The sequence below is a fragment of the Oncorhynchus mykiss genome, chromosome 27 (assembly GCF_057628025.1).
Source record: "Oncorhynchus mykiss isolate SJ-2025 chromosome 27, ASM5762802v1, whole genome shotgun sequence".
Classification (NCBI taxonomy): Eukaryota; Metazoa; Chordata; class Actinopteri; order Salmoniformes; family Salmonidae; genus Oncorhynchus; species Oncorhynchus mykiss.
The window spans coordinates 37,846,888-37,869,042 of NC_143048.1; the positions used below are offsets into that span (position 1 = coordinate 37,846,888).

Genomic DNA, 22,155 nt, shown 5'->3' on the forward strand with positions numbered 1-22,155 from the left:
TTTTTGCGGTCTTGTGTCACACAGCTCCTACATCCTTGTACAAAGTGTTCTCTTGTCCAATTTTTGAGTTACTTTTGAAACTATGAGATGGGGTAAACGTTTACTACAGTCATTTAGCAAAGGAGAAGAGTGTCCTCGTGCTGTACTACTGAGGCTCTACTGTAGTCACCAGTAGAGGAGGAACAGATAGTTATTACTTTAGCTTATGTATGAGAGAGAGAGGGAGGGAGAGAAATCTTAGCTGGTGGGTGTTTTTAGAGTGGACAGCACTGTTCTCGACCTCCATAGATTAAGATCTGCTGATCACTGACGGTAAGAGAGTTTAGGGAGATAAGATAATAAGAGATAAGCGTCTTCTCTCATACTGTGTGTGTGTGCGCATACATTGATTTTCAAACAAAGATTCTACTCACTGTAGTCTTCTAACATCCTCTTCGTGGGGTTGCTGTTGGGTTGCCGTGGGGTTGCCGTGGGTTTGTGTGTTTCTGAACGGAATATAAGTGAATTGTATGGACTGGATGTACACTTCTATTGATAAAGGTTGAATTCCTAACATATCTTCCTGTTTCTTCCACAGGTTTGATCTGAACACTGACTGGACACACACACATACATACACACAATAACACATATATACACGTAGAGACACACACCCACTCAAACACACTGTGGTGATGTCTGAGGCGGAGGGGTGTGTGTCGTTGTGGGAGTGGCTGTGTGTGCTGCATCTGGACCAGTATTTCCCAGTGTTCCAGGACGCGGGGTTTGGAACGCTGTTGGAATGCCAAGGGCTGACCCAGGATCAGCTGGAGACGATTGGAATCACATTGCCTGGACACCGTAAACGCATCCTAGCCAGCCTGCAAAAAACACTCCACACAAACACTCACACACACCCAGAGAGCGAGCCCGACGCTCTACACACACACCTGGCTGCAGAGGGAGACCAGAGAGAGGAAGAGAGAGCAGTGTTCACAGACAGACCCAGCCCTGTGGGGAGTGAGAGACCAGTCCCTGCACAGAGACCAGTGTCCAGAGGAGAGAGACCAGTCCCTGCACAGAGACCAGTCCTTAGAGGAGAGAGACCAGTCCCTGCACAGAGACCAGTCCCTAAGGAGAGATCAGTGTCCAGGGAAGGAGAGAGGGATGGAGAGAGACCAGTCCCTGCACAGAGACCAGTCCCTAAGGAGAGAACTAAGTACCGCTCTGTCCCTGTGGAGACATTGGACTGTGTCCAGACTTACCCTCGTTCCAACACTAGCCCCTGCCCTACCACCCCCCATTCTAGTGCCCAGGACTCCCCTTTACCCCCCATCCCACCTCGCAGCACTCCAAACTGCCCCCCACTACGCTTCATCCCCACCTCCCCTAAAAACTCCCCCACTGCACCCAAACCCAGATCTGAACATAACAACTTAAACACCCCAATCACTGTACCTCCTCCTATCCTTACCACCAATCCCCTCACCTTACCCTCCCCCAGGCCCTGTCCTGCACCTCTGGCTATCTACCCACCAGCCAGACACTCCCAGCAGGTGTGGGAGGGAGGAAGAAAGCACTCTCCTGGTTCCCCCTCATCCTCATCCTCCTCTTCCTCCTCATTTGAACGATATGACCAGTCATCATCTGATCAAGGCGTGCCTCCCCTCCCCCCTAAAGTCTATGTGGTGGGGGCGGGCCCTAAAGAGCCTCATAGTCCTGCTCCAATCCCACATCGACCTCCTGTCTTGCCCTCCAGAACCACACCCACACAGAGGTAAGAGGGCCGCTGATTGGCTCCCAATGTTGTGAGTTCTACTTCTGTGGTTTGTTCTATTGGACACAATCTAAACCAATAGGCTCAGATAAACTTACTTCCCTTTCAGAAGTTTGTGTGTGGTCAGAGTGAGGTTTCATAGGAACAGTAGTATCTCTGGCTTTGAAGAGCTTCTCTTTTTCAGGGTGTTTATCCATGGTTAACATCGCCCTCTACAGGGCAAAGTCTGTTTCCTCATGACATACCATATCCTGATCATATACACTTTGTCCACAAGGTTGTGACCCTGCACTTGGTATTGTGCTCTAAGGCCTACTGTACACTGACTCGCTCTCAGTTTACGCCTACTGCTACTCAGAGAGAGTGTATCTCACAGAACCATGGGCAGTATTAGTTTACACTGAGTGTACATAACATTAAGAACACCTTCCTAATACTGAGTTGCATACATTAAGAACCCCCCACCGCCCTCAGAACAGCCTCAATTCGTCGGAGAATAGACTCTACAAGGTGTCTAACGCGTCCCACAAGGATGCTGGCCCATGTTGACTCTACAAGGTGTCTAACGCGTCCCACAGGGATGCTGGCCCATGTTGACTCCAATGCTTCCCACAGTTGTCAAGTTGTCAGGATGTCCTTTGGATGGGAGACCATTCTTGATACATACAGGAAACTGTTGTGTGAAAAACCCAGCAGCATTGCAGTTCTTGACATAAACCAGTGCTCCTGGCACCTACTATCATACCCCGTTCAAAGGGACTTAAATCTTTTGTCTTGCCCATTCACCCTCTGAATGGCACTCATATGGCCATTGTCTCAAGGCTTAAAAATCCTTCTTTAACCTGTCTCCTCCCCTTCATCTACACTGATTTAAGTGGATTTAACAATAAGGGATCATTAGCTTTCACCTGGATTCACCTGATCAGTCTGCCATGGAATTTTTAAAATTTATTTTACCTTTATTTAACCAGGCAAGTCAGTTAAGAACAAATTATTATTTTCAATGACAGCCTGGGAACAGTGGGTTAACTGCCTGTTCAGGGGCAGAACGACAGATGTACCTTGTCAGCTCGGGGGTTTGAACTCGCAACCTTCCGGTTACTAGTCCAACGCTCTAACCACTAGGCTACCCTGCCGCCCCATAAATAGCAGCTGTCCTTTTGTACAGTGTATATGTCCTACTATCTATGGTCATGAGGACCTGTTATCAGTTACTACTGCAGTTTCACTGGTGCTTCAGTAACCCAACTCTGTGTGTGTGTGTGTGTGTGTGTGTGTGTGCAGCCTGGTCTCTGTTAGACAGATTAAGGAAGCAGAGAAGGCCTCACTCCCCAGCCTGGTCTCTGTTAGACAGATTAAGGAAGCAGAGAAGGCCTCACTCCCCAGCCTGGTCTCTGATAGGAAGATTAAGGAAGCAGAGAAGGCCTCACTCCCCAGCCTGGTGCCCAAATTGACTCTTTGTCTGGGGCAAGCTAGGGTATTCTACTCAGTGTATGTTGTGTGTGTGTGTGTGTGACACACACTGTCTCTCTCTCTCTCTCTTGCGCTGTCTCAACCCACCTTTCTCTCTACCCACCCCTCTCTCGCTCTTTCTCTCTTTCTATCTCAATCTCTTTACAAAGGGAGAGGGAGAGAGAGAATGCAGGAAGTGTCTGCTTTTACTCTTTCTGAAGTAGCAACACCCCGCACTACGTCTCTAAAAGTGCTCTGTGCTTCCTTCTCTCCGCCCACCTGTGGCAGTTCACTCCTCCCTCTTTCAGTGAAACGTTAGTTCCTTTCTCCTCCTCTGTGTGTTTATCGTTCCTCTCCAGTGAGGATGGCCCTGTTGGACATGCCAGGACAGGTGAGAATGACTCTCCTCTTCTCTCTGTTTTCCTTTCTGTTTCTCTTCCGCTGCCCCCCCCCCCCCCCCCCCCCCCCGCCCTTCTCTCCTATTCAGAATATCTGTGCTGTGTTGATGCTCTTGCCCCTCCTCCCCCACTGTGTTTCACTTTGTGCTGTTTTGTGTTGATATTTTTGCAACTAGAGGCTGAGCCTACTGACGCTGAGAGATGTATAAGTGTGTGTGAGAGTGTATTTGTGTTCTGCTATCAGCAGTTGAACAGTGTAGCTGTGTACAGAGACAAGGACACAGAAAGAAGCTGCAGTAGTTTTCTATTAGTGACTTCGGCTCAGTGATTTTGTTATTGTAAGGAGTGATTCAGGAAGGGAAGTGGATGTGACTGTGATGCTAATAGATCTCTCATCCCTCTGTAATTCAAGGAGTCGGCTATGTCTTTCCCACAGACTTGCTGGGGTGGTTTCACACTTGTGAAAGAATTGGTTGGAGTTGTTTCAAAAAAGTTATACATTTAAACATGATCTTTTTTAGAGATGGAAGAATGCCAGTTCACTCACACACACATAGTGTGTGCCAGTAGCCAGTGGGTGGGGTGTGTGCTATTAAAAACACACTGCCTGCAAACATGTGACAAGATGGACGGTTCACTTGGGGAACTTTAATTTGGGCCCTTGCCAGAGATGCACAATAGCACCCCACTGAAACCTAGGCTTCCAGAGCTGCTCGGCAGATACATTATCCTGTGAGTCGCAAAACCAAGGAGAGACCCTCTCTCTGGCCATGGCCAGGTCATGCCAGCGCCTGTACCCACAAAACAATATCAGAGCATGAGTGCTGATCTAGGATGTGTCCATATAATTTTATTCATTGTGTTCGAAAAGCCCAAACTGATCCTAGATCAGCTATCCTACTCTGAGATGCATTGTGGATACTGGCTCAGTGGATACTGGCTCAGAGCCTAGTGTGCCAGAGCAGGGACTCGGTGAGGGACACGGTGTACCAGTGATGTTCTTTATCTGTGTTCCAGACTAGGAGTCCTTGGTGCTCACAGGAATGGCCCTGGCTGCCTGCTTTAGGGGTTCTGCTGAAGCACACTTTGCCCTGGGGAATGAACGAGAGAGAGAGAGAGAGAGACTGTTAGGTCTGTTGTAGATAAGATGTGTGAATGTTGGGTCTGCTGTAAGCACATTTTCACATACTGTATGTTTTGTGGTATGCCTGTGGGCGGGGTGAGTTGGTGTGTGTAGGCCAGGGCGGGAAGGGTCATTGTTTCTGAAGCTTAACGATGTCCGCTGGACGGATACAAAGAGGTTATATTTAGTTCCCCTACTCCTACTCCGTCCTTCCACCTCTCTGACCACCTCCTCCTGCCCCTGCCGATCTGGACAGCCTGGGCCATGGTACCTCAGATCGTAGGTGTATTGGTGTATATCATCACCCCTTGGTGTGTGTGTGTGTGCATGTCCCTCTGTCCGTCTTGTCAGTACTTGACTTGGGAAGGAGCTCACCGGAGCGGAGTACCACCACCTCATGTCCTACTGCTTGACTTCCTGTTCCTCTTATAGAATATTAACTCAACAGTATTATAGAGCTCCTGTTCCTCTTATAGAATATTAACTCAACAGTATTATAGCACTCCTGTTCCTCTTATAGAATATTAACTCAACAGTATTATAGAGCTCCTGTTCCTCTTATAGAATATTAACTCAACAGTATTGTGGGGCTCCTGTTCCTCTTATAGAATATTAACTCAACAGTATTGTGTAGTCCCTGTTCCTCTTATAGAATATTAACTCAACAGTATTGTGTAGTCCCTGTTCCTCTTATAGAATATTAACTCAACAGTATTGTGTAGTCCCTGTTCCTCTTATAGAATATTAACTCAACAGTATTGTGTAGTCCCTGTTCTTCTTATAGAATATTAACTCAACAGTATTGTGGGGCTCCTGTTCCTATTATAGAATATTAACTCAACAGTATTGTGTAGTCCCTGTTCCTCTTATAGAATATTAACTCAACAGTATTGTGTACTCCCTGTTCCTCTTATAGAATATTAACTCAACAGTATTGTGTAGTCACCTGATCCTCTTATAGAATATTAACTCAACAGTATTGTGTAGTCCCTGTTCCTCTTATAGAATATTAACTCAACAGTATTGTGTAGTCCCTGTTCCTCTTATAGAATATTAACTCAACAGTATTGTGTAGTCCCTGTTCCTCTTAAAGAATATTAACTCAACAGTATTGTGTAGTCCCTGTTCCTCTTATAGAATATTAACTCAACAGTATTGTGTAGTCCCTGTTCCTCTTATAGAATATTAACTCAACAGTATTGTGTAGTCCCTGTTCCTCTTATAGAATATTAACTCAACAGTATTGTGTAGTCCCTGTTCCTCTTATAGAATATTAACTCAACAGTATTGTGGGACTCCTGTTCCTCTTATAGAATATTAACTCAACCGTATTGTGTAGTCCCTGTTCCTCTTATAGAATATTAACTCAACAGTATTGTGTAGTCCCTGTTCCTCTTATAGAATATTAACTCAACAGTATTATAGCACTCCTGTTCCTCTTATAGAATATTAACTCAACAGTATTGTGGGACTCCTGTTCCTCTTATAGAATATTAACTCAACAGTATTGTGGGGCTCCTGTTCCTCTTATAGAATATTAACTCAACAGTATTGTGTAGTCCCTGTTCCTCTTATAGAATATTAACTCAACAGTATTGTGGGGCTCCTGTTCCTATTATAGAATATTAACTCAACAGTATTGTGTAGTCCCTGTTCCTCTTATAGAATATTAACTCAACAGTATTGTGTACTCCCTGTTCCTCTTATAGAATATTAACTCAACAGTATTGTGTAGTCACCTGATCCTCTTATAGAATATTAACTCAACAGTATTGTGTAGTCCCTGTTCCTCTTATAGAATATTAACTCAACAGTATTGTGGGACTCCTGTTCCTCTTATAGAATATTAACTCAACCGTATTGTGTAGTCCCTGTTCCTCTTATAGAATATTAACTCAACAGTATTGTGTAGTCCCTGTTCCTCTTATAGAATATTAACTCAACAGTATTGTGTAGTCCCTGTTCCTCTTATAGAATATTAACTCAACAGTATTGTGTAGTCCCTGTTCCTTTTATAGAATATTAACTCAACAGTATTGTGGGACTCCTGTTCCTCTTATAGAATATTAACTCAACCGTATTGTGTAGTCCCTGTTCCTCTTATAGAATATTAACTCAACAGTATTGTGTAGTCCCTGTTCCTCTTATAGAATATTAACTCAACAGTATTATAGCACTCCTGTTCCTCTTATAGAATATTAACTCAACAGTATTGTGGGACTCCTGTTCCTCTTATAGAATATTAACTCAACAGTATTGTGGGGCTCCTGTTCCTCTTATAGAATATTAACTCAACAGTATTGTGTAGTCCCTGTTCCTCTTATAGAATATTAACTCAACAGTATTGTGGGACTCCTGTTCCTCTTATAGAATATTAACTCAACAGTATTGTGTAGTCCCTGTTCCTCTTATAGAATATTAACTTAACAGTATTGTGTAGTCCCTGTTCCTCTTAAAGAATATTAACTCAACAGTATTGTGTAGTCCCTGTTCCTCTTATAGAATATTAACTCAACAGTATTGTGTAGTCCCTGTTCCGCTTATAGAATATTAACTCAACAGTATTGTGTAGTCCCTGTTCCTCTTATAGAATATTAACTCAACAGTATTGTGGGACTCCTGTTCCTCTTATAGAATATTAACTCAACCGTATTGTGTAGTCCCTGTTCCTCTTATAGAATATTAACTCAACAGTATTGTGTAGTCCCTGTTCCTCTTATAGAATATTAACTCAACAGTATTGTGTAGTCCCTGTTCCTCTTATAGAATATTAACTCAACCGTATTGTGTAGTCCCTGTTCCTCTTATAGAATATTAACTCAACAGTATTGTGGGACTCCTGTTCCTCTTATAGAATATTAACTCAACCGTATTGTGTAGTCCCTGTTCCTCTTATAGAATATTAACTCAACAGTATTGTGTAGTCCCTGTTCCTCTTATAGAATATTAACTCAACAGTATTGTGTAGTCCCTGTTCCTCTTATATAATATTAACTCAACAGTATTGTGTAGTCCCTGTTCTCTTATAGAATATTAACTCAACAGTATTGTGTAGTCCCTGTTCCTCTTATAGAATATTAACTCAACAGTATTGTGTAGTCCCTGTTCCTCTTATAGAATATTAACTCAACAGTATTGTGTAGTCCCTGGTCCTCTTATATAATATTAACTCAACAGTATTGTGTAGTCCCTGTTCCTCTTATAGAATATTAACTCAACAGTATTGTGTAGTCCCTGTTCCTCTTATAGAATATTAACTCAACAGTATTGTGTAGTCCCTGTTCCTCTTATAGAATATTAACTCAACAGTATTGTGTAGTCCCTGGTCCTCTTATAGAATATTAACTCAACAGTATTGTGTAGTCCCTGTTCCTCTTAAAGAATATAAACTCAACAGTATTGTGTAGTCCCTGTTCCTCTTATAGAATATTAACTCAACAGTATTGTGTAGTCCCTGTTCCTCTTATAGAATATTAACTCAACAGTATTGTGTAGTCCCTGTTCCTCTTATAGAATATTAACTCAACAGTATTGTGTAGTCCCTGTTCCTCTTATAGAATATTAACTCAACAGTACTGTGTAGTCCCTGTTCCTCTTATAGAATATTAACTCAACAGTATTGTGTAGTTCCTGTTCCTCTTATAGAATATTAACTCAACCGTATTGTGGGGCTCCTGAACCTAAATATCAACAGTACCGACACCCATTTCAGGCCAAGTCAAGCACTGCGTTTTGTACTAACTCTGTGTAACTGAGGGGAGTGGGCAGCAGGAAGAGAAAAGACTATGGTCAGTTATTACAGAATACTATCCAGGCCAGTGTAGCTGTTGCTGAGATGATTTGACATCATCAGTCTTATGTTAAGACTGGTGATAGATTTGTAGATGTATTCATGTCCCATTGTGCTCTGGGGTGCTGTTATTTCCATTTTAGAAATCGTCAGGGAGGTCCTCTGATCCAGACTCATTGTTGAGAAGAAACGTCCATGGGTCTAGCCTAGCAGTTGGTGTGAGAAAGGAGTTTGGGTAGCCAGGCAAGAGAGAGACAGAGAGAATCATTTTGGGGAGTGTGAGGGTTGTCTCAAGGTAACTAAACAAAGCCGTCACCTACAGAGAGATGAACCTGGTGAATAGAATACAAATGCAAACAGGCCCCAGGACAGCAACACAATTAGACCCAAACAAATCATGAGAAAACAAAAAGATAATTACTTGACACAGTGGAAAGAATTAACAAAAAAACAGAGCAAACTAAAAAGACATTTGTACGCAGTGACAGAATATCTGACCACTGGGACTGACCCAGTTGGCTCTTGGGTTGTGGGTAGAGTTAAGGTTAGCTTGGCTGAAGAGATGGATTATTACAGGACTTCAGCATTCCTTTCTCTCATGGATGAATGTCAGTGAGATACTGGAGAGGAGAGAGCAGAAGAGGAGAGACTGGAGAGGATTAGAGGATGGATAGTCTCACAACTGTTTCCTGTCTTCAACCAGCCCTTGGTAACAATGGACCCCCCCTCTCTCTCTCCCTTCCTCTGTCATCCCTCTCTCCAGTGATGCTCCCATCAATGAGCCGCACACGGACCGAACTCCACCACCCCCGCCTCGGACCAAGGTACCCAATACACCAGTCGACACGCAGCCTGCTCTGCCCATGAGAAGGATCCCCCTGCCACGGCCTGAAATCAGTGAGCATACTAAACCCCTCCCATCCATCCTTAACCACACCCCTAACCTCACCTCTCCCTGACTTAGCCCACCTCTTCCTTCGTAACTCCCTAACTCTACAATCAACAAACTCCTCCATACCTCCACCCCTAACCCTACAAACTCATCCACACCTCCACCCCTAACCCTACAAACTCATCCATACCTCCACCCCTAACCCTACAAACTCATCCACACCTCCACCCCTAACCCTACAAACTCATCCACACCTCCACCCCTAACCCTACAAACTCATCCACAGCTCCACCCCTAACCCTACAAACTCATCCATACCTCCACCCCTAACCCTACAAACTCATCCACAGCTCCACCCCTAACCCTACAAACTCATCCATACCTCCACCCCTAACCCTACAAACTCATCCACACCTCCACCCCTAACCCTACAAACTCATCCATACCTCCACCCCTAACCCTACAAACTCATCCACAGCTTCAGCCCTAACCCTACAAACTCATCCACACCTCCACCCCTAACCCTACAAACTCATCCACAGCTTCAGCCCTAACCCTACAAACTCATCCACACCTCCACCCCTAACCCTACAAACTCATCCACAGCTCCACCCCTAACCCTACAAACTCATCCACAGCTCCACCCCTAACCCTACAAACTCATCCACAGCTCCACCCCTAACCCTACAAACTCATCCACAGCTCCACCCCTAACCCTACAAACTCATCCACACCTCCACCCCTAACCCTACAAACTCATCCATACCTCCACCCTAACCCTACAAACTCATCCATACCTCCACCCCTAACCCTACAAACTCATCCACACCTCCACCCCTAACCCTACAAACTCATCCACAGCTCCACCCCTAACCCTACAAACTCATCCACAGCTCCACCCCTAACCCTACAAACTCATCCATACCTCCACCCCTAACCCTACAAACTCCTCCACCCCTAACCCTACAAACTCCTCCATACCTCCACCCCTAACCCTACAAACTCCTCCATACCTCCACCCCTAACCCTACAAACTCATCCACAGCTTCACCCCTAACCCTATAAACTCATCCACAGCTCCACCCCTAACCCTACAAACTCATCCACAGCTTCAGCCCTAACCCTACAAACTCATCCACAGCTCCACCCCTAACCCTACAAACTCATCCACAGCTCCACCCCTAACCCTACAAACTCATCCACAGCTCCACCCCTAACCCTACAAACTCATCCACAGCTTCACCCCTAACCCTATAAACTCATCCACAGCTCCACCCCTAACCCTACAAACTCATCCACAGCTTCACCCATAACCCTACAAACTCATCCACAGCTTCACCCCTAACCCTACAAACTCATCCACAGCTTCACCCCTAACCCTATAAACTCATCCACAGCTTCACCCTTAACCCTACAAACTCCTCCACCCCTAACCCTACAATCTACAAACTCCTCCACCCCTAACCCTACAATCTATAAACTCCTCCACCCCTAACCCTACAATCTACAAACTCCTCCACCCCTAACCCTACAATCTACAAACTCCTCCACCCCTAACCCTAAAATCGACAAACTCCTTCACCCCTAACCCTACAATCTACAAACTCCTTCACCCCTAAGCATACAATCTACAAACTCCTTCACCCCTAACCATACAATCTATAAACTCCTCCACCCCTAACCCTACAATCTATAAACTCCTCCACCCCTAACCCTACAATCTATAAACTCCTCCACCCCTAACCCTAAAATCTACAAACTCCTTCACCCCTAACCCTACAATCTACAAACTCCTCCACCCCTAACCCTAAAATCTATACACTCCTCCACCCCTAACCCTAAAATCTATACACTCCTCCACCCCTAACCCTACAATCTATAAACTCCTCCACCTCTTCACCCCTAACTCTACAATCTACAAACTCCTCCACCCCTAACCCTACAATCTACAAACTCCTTCACCCCTAACCCTACAATCTACAAACTCCTCCACCCTTAACCCTACAATCTACAAACTCCTTCACCCCTAACCCTACAAACTCCTTCACCCCTAACCCTACAATCTACAAACTCCTTCACCCCTAACCCTACAATCTACAAACTCCTCCACCTCTTCACCCCTAACTCTACAATCTCATTCACCCCTAACCCTGTAATCTCCTCCACCCCTAACCCTACAAACTCCTCCACCCCTAACCCTACAATCTACAAACTCCTCCACCTCTTCACCCCTGACCCTACAATCTACAAACTCCTTCACCCCTAACCCTGCAATCTACAAACTCCTCCACCTCTTCACCCCTGACCCTACAATCTACAAACTCCTTCACCCCTAACCCTGCAATCTACAATCTCCTCCAACCCTAACCCTACAAACTCCTCCACCTCTTCACCCCTAACTCTACAATCTACAAACGCCTCCACCCCTAACCCTGTAATCTCCTCCACCCCTAACCCTGTAATCTCCTCCACCCCTAACCCTGTAATCTCCTCCACCCCTAACCCTGTAATCTCCGCCACCCCTAACCCTGTAATCTCCTCCACCCCTAACCCTGTAATCTCCTCCACCCCTAACCCTTTAATCTCCCCCACCCCTAACCCTGTAATCTCCTCCAACCCTAACCCTACAATCTATAAACTCCTCCAACCCTAACCCTACAATCTATAAACTCCTCCACCCCTAACCCTACAATCTATAAACTCCTCCACCCCTAACCCTAAAATCTACAAACTCCTTCCCCCCTAACCCTACAATCTACAAACTCCTTCACCCCTAACCATACAATCTATAAACTCCTCCACCCCTAACCCTACAATCTATAAACTCCTCCACCCCTAACCCTACAATCTACAAACTCCTTCACCCCTAACCATACAATCTATAAACTCCTCCACCCCTAACCCTACAATCTACAAACTCCTCCACCTCTTCACCCCTAACTCTACAATCTCATTCACCCCTAACCCTGTAATCTCCTCCACCCCTAACCCTACAAACTCCTCCACCCCTAACCCTAACCCTACAAACTCCTCCACCCCTAACCCTACAATCTACAAACTCCTCCACCCCTAACCCTACAATCTACAAACTCCTCCACCCCTAACCCTACAATCTACAAACTCCTCCACCCCTAACCCTACAAACTCATTCACCCCTAACCCTACAATCTACAAACTCCTCCACCCCTAACCCTACAAACTCATTCACCCCTAACCCTACAATCTACAAACTCCTTCACCCCTAACTCTACAATCTACAAACTCCTCCACCTCTTCACCCCTAACCCTGTAATCTCCTCCACCCCTAACCCTACAAACACCTCCACCTCTTCACCCCTAACTCTACAATCTTACAAACGCCTCCACCCCTAACCCTACAATCTACAAACTCCTCCACCCCTAACCCTACAATCTACAATCTCCTTCATCCCTAACCCTACAATCTACAAACTCCTTCATCCCTAACCCTACAAACTCCTCCACCCCTAACCCTACAATCTACAAACCCCTTCACCCCTAACCCTACAAACTCCTCCACCCCTAACCCTACAATCTACAAACTCCTTCACCCCTAACCCTACAAACTCCTTCACCCCTAACCATACAATCTATAAACTCCTCCACCCCTAACCCTACAATCTACAAACTCCTCCACCCCTTACCCTACAATCTACAAACTCCTCCAACCCTAACCCTACAATCTACAAACTCCTTCACCCCTAACCCTACAAACTCCTCCACCCCTAACCCTACAATCTACAAACTCCTCCACCCCTAACCCTACAATCTACAAACTCCTTCATCACTAACCCTGCAATCTACAAACTCCTCCACCTCTTCACCCCTGACCCTACAATCTACAAACGCCTTCACCCCTAACCCTGCAATCTACAATCTCCTTCACCCCTAACCCTGTAATCTCCTCCAACCCTAACCCTACAAACTCCTCCACCTCTTCACCCCTAACTCTACAATCTACAAACGCCTCCACCCCTAACCCTGTAATCTCCTCCACCCCTAACCCTGTAATCTCCTCCACCCCTAACCCTGTAATCTCCTCCACCCCTAACCCTGTAATCTCCTCCACCCCTAACCCTGTAATCTCCTCCACCCCTAACCCTGTAATCTCCCCCACCCCTAACCCTGTAATCTCCTCCACCCCTAACCCTACAATCTATAAACTCCTCCACCCCTAACCCTAAAATCTACAAACTCCTTCACCCCTAACCCTACAATCTACAAACTCCTTCACCCCTAACCATACAATCTATAAACTCCTCCACCCCTAACCCTACAATCTACAAACTCCTCCACCTCTTCACCCCTAACTCTACAATCTCATTCACCCCTAACCCTGTAATCTCCTCCACCCCTAACCCTACAAACTCCTCCACCCCTAACCCTAACCCTACAAACTCCTCCACCCCTAACCCTACAATCTACAAACTCCTCCACCCCTAACCCTACAATCTACAAACTCCTCCACCCCTAACCCTACAATCTACAAACTCCTCCACCCCTAACCCTACAATCTACAAACTCCTCCACCCCTAACCCTACAAACTCATTCACCCCTAACCCTACAATCTACAAACTCCTCCACCCCTAACCCTACAAATTCATTCACCCCTAACCCTACAATCTTACAAACGCCTCCACCCCTAACCCTACAATCTACAAACTCCTCCACCCCTAACCCTACAATCTACAATCTCCTTCATCCCTAACCCTACAATCTACAAACTCCTTCATCCCTAACCCTACAAACTCCTCCACCCCTAACCCTACAATCTACAAACTCCTTCACCCCTAACCCTACAAACTCCTCCACCCCTAACCCTACAATCTACAAACTCCTCCAACCCTAACCCTACAATCTACAAACTCCTTCACCCCTAACCCTACAAACTCCTCCACCCCTAACCCTACAATCTACAAACTCCCCCACCCCTAACCCTACAATCTACAAACTCCTTCACCCCTAACCCTACAAACTCCTTCACCCCTAACCATACAATCTATAAACTCCTCCACCCCTAACCCTACAATCTACAAACTCCTCCACCCCTAACCCTGCAATCTACAAACTCCTCCAACCCTAACCCTACAATCTACAAACTCCTTCACCCCTAACCCTACAAACTCCTCCACCCCTAACCCTACAATCTACAAACTCCTCCACCCCTAACCCTACAATCTACAAACTCCTTCATCACTAACCCTGCAATCTACAAACTCCTCCACCTCTTCACCCCTGACCCTACAATCTACAATCTCCTTCACCCCTAACCCTGTAATCTCCTCCAACCCTAACCCTACAAACTCCTCCACCTCTTCACCCCTAACTCTACAATCTACAAACGCCTCCACCCCTAACCCTGTAATCTCCTCCACCCCTAACCCTGTAATCTCCTCCACCCCTAACCCTGTAATCTCCTCCACCCCTAACCCTGTAATCTCCTCCACCCCTAACCCTGTAATCTCCTCCACCCCTAACCCTGTAATCTCCTCCACCCCTAACCCTGTAATCTCCTCCACCCCTAACCCTATAATCTCCTCCACCCCTAACCCTGTAATCTCCTCCACCTCTAACCCTGTAATCTCCTCCATGTTTTTCTCTGGTCATGTCATTATTAAGGTGATCAGCTGATGTTGGTATGTCTCTCTCTCTCTCCCTCTGTTTTAACTGTAATTTGACCCATCTAATATAAAAAATAACTCTATAAAGTTACATGTTGTTTCTGACTTTGTCTACTAGTGGAATGATGGCAAGGTGTGGACAGAGAGAGACTGATATACAGTAACTGTTGTCTTGTTGTTAGACAGCAGATGCTGTTGATTCTCTTTTTTCAAACAGAGCCTTCTGATGCTGCTGAACCTGTCCTGTACTGTCTCAGGGGCTGTGGCTGTAGCTCAGAAGTGATCTCTGAACTCTCACATCTTCTCTTTTCTATCTCCCTTTCTCTGTCACCGTGTCTTTCTTTGTCTCTGTCTCGGTGTCTCTGTCTCTCTGCCTCTCTCTGTCTCCGTGTCTGTTTCTCTGTCTGTCTCTCTCTGTCTCTGTCTATCTCCGTGTCTGTTTCTTTGTCTCTGTCTCGGTCTCTCTGCCTCTCTCTGTCTCCGTGTCTGTCTCTCTCTGTCTCCATGTCTGTTTCTTTGTCTCTGTCTCCCTGTCTCTCTCTGTCTCCGTGTCTGTCTCTCTCTGTCTCCGTGTCTGTTTCTTTGTCTCTGTCTCGGTCTCTCTGCCTCTCTCTGTCTCCGTGTCTGTGTCTCTCTGTCTCCGTGTCTGTTTCTTTGTCTCTCTGTCTCCGTGTCTCTCTCAGGGTCAGATGACAGTTCAGATGACTATGAAGATCCAGACCAAGTCTTCCCCAAGCCCCAGGCTGTGAACCTGGCAGAAGATCCAGACCAAGTCTTCCCTAAACCCCAGGCTGTGAACCTGGCAGAAGATCCAGACCAAATCTACTCCAAGCTCCAGTCTGTGAACATGGCAGACAGAGTAAGAGTGTGTGTGTGTACTGTGAGTATGTACTAGAGTGCTGTAATGTTATTGTGTTTCTGTGTGTCAGTGACTGCTGTGTTGTCCAATAGGATGTGTTCCTGCCAGTGCCGGGGTGGGGGAAGGGACGGTACAACTCTCTCTGCAGCGACGATGAACTATTGGATGATGACAATGAGCCAATCAGCAGCCAGTGAGTCTCCCCTGACCCCTGACCCCTGGTGACATCTTTGTTCCTGTAGCGAGAGAGGGAATAACTCTTTATTTTGCTCTCTCTCTCTCTCCTGCTTTCTCTCTCATTATCCCTTTCTCACTCTTACTCTCCTGCTTTCTCACTTTCTCTCAGTCGGAGCTCATGGCAGGACTATGGTCTGAGTACGCTCCAGGGTAGTGTCTACCTGCCGGTCAGAGGCAGGGTCCTTGCCCCACCCCCTAGAGATGGCCCCTCCCCTGAAACCTGCCCTGTTCTAAAGATTGGCTGGCTGGATAAGAACCCAACCCAGGGGTACATAACACACACACACACACACACACACACATCCAGTATTTGACCCCTAACTGTGTGTATGTGTGTGCAGGTCTCTGTACTACCAGAGGAGATGGGTGAAGCTGGATGTTGACTACCTGAGATACTTTGACAACGACAAGGTGCGGTAGCCTTCAGTTGGCCGTCTACACATTCCTGTTAGTCTATACATTAACTAGGTCAGGATGTTAATGGATTAGTGTTTCTCAGTATTGTGGTTTCTCTGTTGATTGTGTGTGTGTGTGTGAGAGAGAGAGAGAGCGGTCCTATGAGTCATGGTGTGTTGTGTTGCAGGAGGTATACTCTAAGAGGATCATACCAACGGCTGCCATTACGGGGGTGACCAACGTGGGGGAGCAGAAGTTTGAGGTGGTCACAGCCAACCGAACCTTTCTCTTCAAAGCCGAGAGCGACTGTGAGTCTGTGTGTGTGTACATCCTTTGTTGCTCTTCTCTGGTTGTCAGCCCAGAATCCTTGACCACAAGTAAACACAGCAACGTGGTTTGATCCATGGTTGAATACACAGGGCTTTAGGTCCCTCAGTGTGCTCTTCTCTTCTAATATTAGTCAGATAATAAGTAATATACTGTGTGTGTATCTTTATAGAGCCATGTGGTGGTTGTGTAACAGAGAGATGAGAAACAGCTAGTTCTCATCAGGCCTGAAAATTACAGCCCGGTCCGAAATCACAGAAATGTAATGAGCCCCAAACCCCGATTTCTTGAAAACAGTATATTGATTTAAACTAGTATTGAGAACAATGCGACTGGCGGAGGAGCGTCGCAGCTGAGTGAGGAGACGAGGAAACAGTCCTGGTCTTAGAGAAGTGAGGACAGAGGAAAACTTACCTTCGTTATGACCAAATTATTGGAATAAAGTAGGCTAATGCAATTGAAGCCATGTATCATATTGTTGCTTACTGAAACACCCAAAGTCCTATCAAAAATAATGAAAGAAATGGTCAACTAGATGATCACATCAGCACCGTTTAGATGATTTGAGTGTGCGGGACTCATCTTGATAAATCAATCAGTGTTAATTGGTTTTCACTGATTCTCCGTTTGGATATTTGGTAACAATTAGGCTGGGGGAAATGTTAACTAAGTTAATTAAGGTAGGGGCTAATGATCATATTTCTTCTAGTTTTCTCATAGATTAGCTGATAAGAACAGTTTGCTAGCATGTTATGTAGCTTATTAACAAGTGGATTTTGCTCATCACTCTCATAGTAGCCTGAACTAGCAGACCATATTGCCACTCCTATTTGCTACATCTTCAATTTAAGCCTACTAGAAAGTATGTACCCTCGGGCCTGGAGGGAAGCTAAAGTCATTCCCCTACATCTCCCTTTACTGGCTCAAATAGCCGACCAATCAGCCTGTTACCAACCCTTAGTACACTTCTGGAAAAAAATGGTGTCTGACCAGATACAATGCTATTTCACAGTAAACAAATTGATCCGTGTGTGTGATAGATTAGCTGATCAGAACAGTTTGCTAGCGTGTTATGTAGCTTCACTCTCGTAGTAGCCTGGGCATCTCCAAACCTAAATGTGATTTTGTTTCACCAAATCTCCCGTCTGTATATTGGTTAATTTATTTCCGTCTGGGCCAATAAGTAGAGGTGTTATATGTAATTTATTAGTTTACTCATCTAACACTGATCAGAAACATTTAGCATGTAATAATGTAACCTAAATCAAGTGTATTACATATAGTCAAATTCATGCTGCTTTATTGGCATGAAAAACATTGTCAATATTGCCAAAGCAACAATGTATACAATATACATTGTAATAAAATTACAAATAACATAAAATGGTAATAAATAATAATACAAAATTAAATACAAAAATAACAATAAAATGGTAACAGTCAACAGTAGAAATATAATAAATATAAAAAGCTAAAAATGAAACTATAACTAACTTATAACTAACTGTCATCCTCACCATTACATCAGGACTACAACTACCATCATCATTACTACTACCATCATCATTACTACTACCATCATCATTACAACTACCATCATCATTACAACTACCATCATCATTACAACTACCATCATCATTACAACTACCATCATCATTACTACTACCATCATCATTACTACTACCATCATCATTACAACTACCATCATCATTACTACTACCATCATCATTACTACTACCATCATCATTACAACTACCATCATCACAACTTCCATCATACAACTACCATCATCATTACAACTACCATCATCATTACTACTACCATCATCATTACAACTACCATCATCATTACTACTACCATCATCATTACAACTACCATCATCATCATTACTACTACCATCATCATTACAACTACCATCATCATCATTACTACTACCATCATCATTACAACTACCATCATCATTACAACTACCCTCATCATTACAACTACCCTCATCATTACAACTACCATCATCATTACAACTACCATCATCATCACAACTTCCATCATACAACTACCATCATCATTACAACTACCATCATCATTACTACTACCATCATCATTACTACTACCATCATCATTACAAGTACCATCATCATTACTCTACCATCATCATTACAACTACCATCATCATTACTACTACCATCATCATTACAACTTCCATCATACAACTACCATCATCATTACTACTACCATCATCATTACAACTTCCATCATACAACTACCATCATAATTACTACTACCATCATCATTACTACTGCCATCATTACAACAACCATCATCATTACAACTACCATCATCATTACTACTACCATCATCATTACAACTACCATCATCATTACAACTACCATCATCATTCCAACTACCATCATCATTACAACTACCATCATCATTACAACTACCATCATCATTACAACTACCATCATCATTACAACTACCATCATCATTACAACTACCATCATCATTACAACTACCATCATCATTACAACTACCATCATCATTACAACTACCATCATCATTACTACTACCATCATCATTACTACTACCATCATTACAACTACCATCATCATTACTACTACCATCTTCATTACTTCTACCATCATACAACTACCATCATACAACTACCATCATCATTACAACTACTATCATCATTACCACTACCATCATTACAACAACCATCATCATTACAACTACCATCATCATTACAACTAACATCATCATTACAACTACCATCATTATTACTACTACCATCACCATCATCATTACAACTACCATCATCATTACTACTACCATCATCATTACAACTACTATCATCATTACCACTACCATCATTACAACAACCATCATCATTACAACTACCATCATCATTACAACTAACATCATCATTACAACTACCATCATCATTACTACTACCATCATCATTATAACTACCATCATCATTACCACTACCATCATCATTACCACTACCATCATCATTACCACTACCATCATCATTACAACTACCATCATCATTACAACTACCATCATCATTACAACTACCATCATCAATACAACTACCATCATCATTACAACTACCATCATCAATACAACTACCATCATACAACTACCATCATCATTACAACTACCATCATCATTACTACTACCATCATCATACAACTACCATCATCATTACAACTACCATCATCATTACGACTACCATCATCATTACTACTACCATCATCATTACCACTACCATCATCATTACCACTACCATCATCATTACCACTACCATCATCATTACCACTACCATCATCATTACCACTACCATCATCATTACCACTACCATCATCATTACCACTACCATCATCATTACCACTACCATCATTACAACAACCATCATCATTACAACTACCATCATCATTACTACTACCATCATCATTACAACTACCATCATCATTACTACTACCATCATCATTACTACTACCATTATCATTACCACTACCATCATCATTACAACTACCATCATACAACTACCATCATCATTACATCTACCATCATACAACTACCATCATCATTACAACAACCATCATCATTACAACAACCATCATCATTACAACTACCATCATCATTACTACTACCATCATCATTACAACTACCATCATCATTACCACTACCATCATCATTACCACTACCATCATCATTACAACTACCATCATCATTACAACTACCATCATCATTACAACTACCATCATCATTACAACTACCATCATCATTACCACTACCATCATCATTACAACTACCATCATCATTACAACTACCATCATTACAACTACCATCATCATTACAACTACCATCATCATTACAACTACCATCATCATTACTACTACCATCATCATACTACTACCATCATCATTACTACTACCATCATCATTACTACTACCATCATCATTACAACTACCATCATTATTACGACTACCATCATCATTACTACTACCATCATCATTACAACTACCATCATCATTACCACTACCATCATCATTACCACTACCATCATCATTACCACTACCATCATCATTACCACTACCATCATCATTACCACTACCATCATTACAACAACCACCATCATTACAACAACCATCATCATTACAACTACCATCATCATTACAACTACCATCATCATTACTACTACCATCATCATTACAACTACCATTATCATTACCACTACCATCATCATTACAACTACCATCATTACAACTACCATCATCATTACATCTACCATCATACAACTACCATCATCATTACAACAACCATCATCATTACAACTACCATCATCATTACAACAACCATCATCATTACAACTACCATCATCATTACCACTACCATCATCATTACAACTACCATCATCATTACAACTACCATCATCATTACAACTAACATCATCATTACAACTACCATCATCATTACTACTACCACATCATTACTACTACCACATCATTACAACTACCATCATCATTACAACTACCATCATCATTACAACTACCATCATCATTACAACTACCATCATCATTACAACTACCATCATCATTACAACTACCATCATCATTACTACTACCATCATCATTACTACTACCATCATTACAACTACCCTCATTATTTCTACTACCATCATCATTACTACTACCATCATTACCACTACCATTATTACTACTACCATCATCATTACTACTACCATCATTACCACTACCATCATTACTTCTACCACCATCATCATTACTACTACCATTATCATTACCACTACCATCATCATTACAACTACATCAGACAACTACCATCATCATTACAACAACCATCATCATTACAACTACCATCATCATTACCACTACCATCATCATTACAACTACCATCATCATTACAACTACCATCATCATTACAACTACCATCATCATTACAACTACCATCATCATTACAACTACCATCATCATTACAACTACCATCATCATTACAACTACCATCATCATTACTACTACCACATCATTACAACTACCATCATCATTACAACTACCATCATCATTACAACTACCATCATCATTACTACTACCATCATCATTACTACTACCATCATTACTACTACCATCATCATTACTACTACCATCATCATTACAACTACCATCATCATTACTACTACCATCATCATTACTACTACCATCATTACAACTACCCTCATTATTACTACTACCATCGTCATTACTACTACCATCATTACAACT

At 43.4% G+C, this 22,155-nt stretch overlaps 1 protein-coding gene across 10 annotated transcripts in view; it reads left to right on the forward strand.

Annotated features, from left to right (window-relative positions):
• LOC110507948 (arf-GAP with Rho-GAP domain, ANK repeat and PH domain-containing protein 1) overlaps positions 1-22,155 on the forward strand; it is a 145,157-nt gene that overhangs the window by 27,334 nt on the left and 95,668 nt on the right. For 6 of the 10 annotated variants that reach the window (XM_090223958.1, XM_090223957.1, XM_090223959.1 and 3 more), the window contains exons 2-8: positions 578-1,756; positions 9,283-9,416; positions 15,735-15,910; positions 16,003-16,103; positions 16,257-16,415; positions 16,489-16,558; positions 16,731-16,851. In XM_090223958.1, the coding sequence (XP_090080084.1) occupies positions 675-1,756; positions 9,283-9,416; positions 15,735-15,910; positions 16,003-16,103; positions 16,257-16,415; positions 16,489-16,558; positions 16,731-16,851 (1,843 nt within the window). In that variant the 5' untranslated portion in view covers positions 578-674. Of the gene's footprint in view, positions 1-577; positions 1,757-3,377; positions 3,600-9,282; positions 9,417-15,734; positions 15,911-16,002; positions 16,104-16,256; positions 16,416-16,488; positions 16,559-16,730; positions 16,852-22,155 lie in introns of those variants that run through there. The other 4 variants (XM_090223964.1, XM_090223963.1, XM_090223965.1 and 1 more) reach the window with 1 other exon arrangement.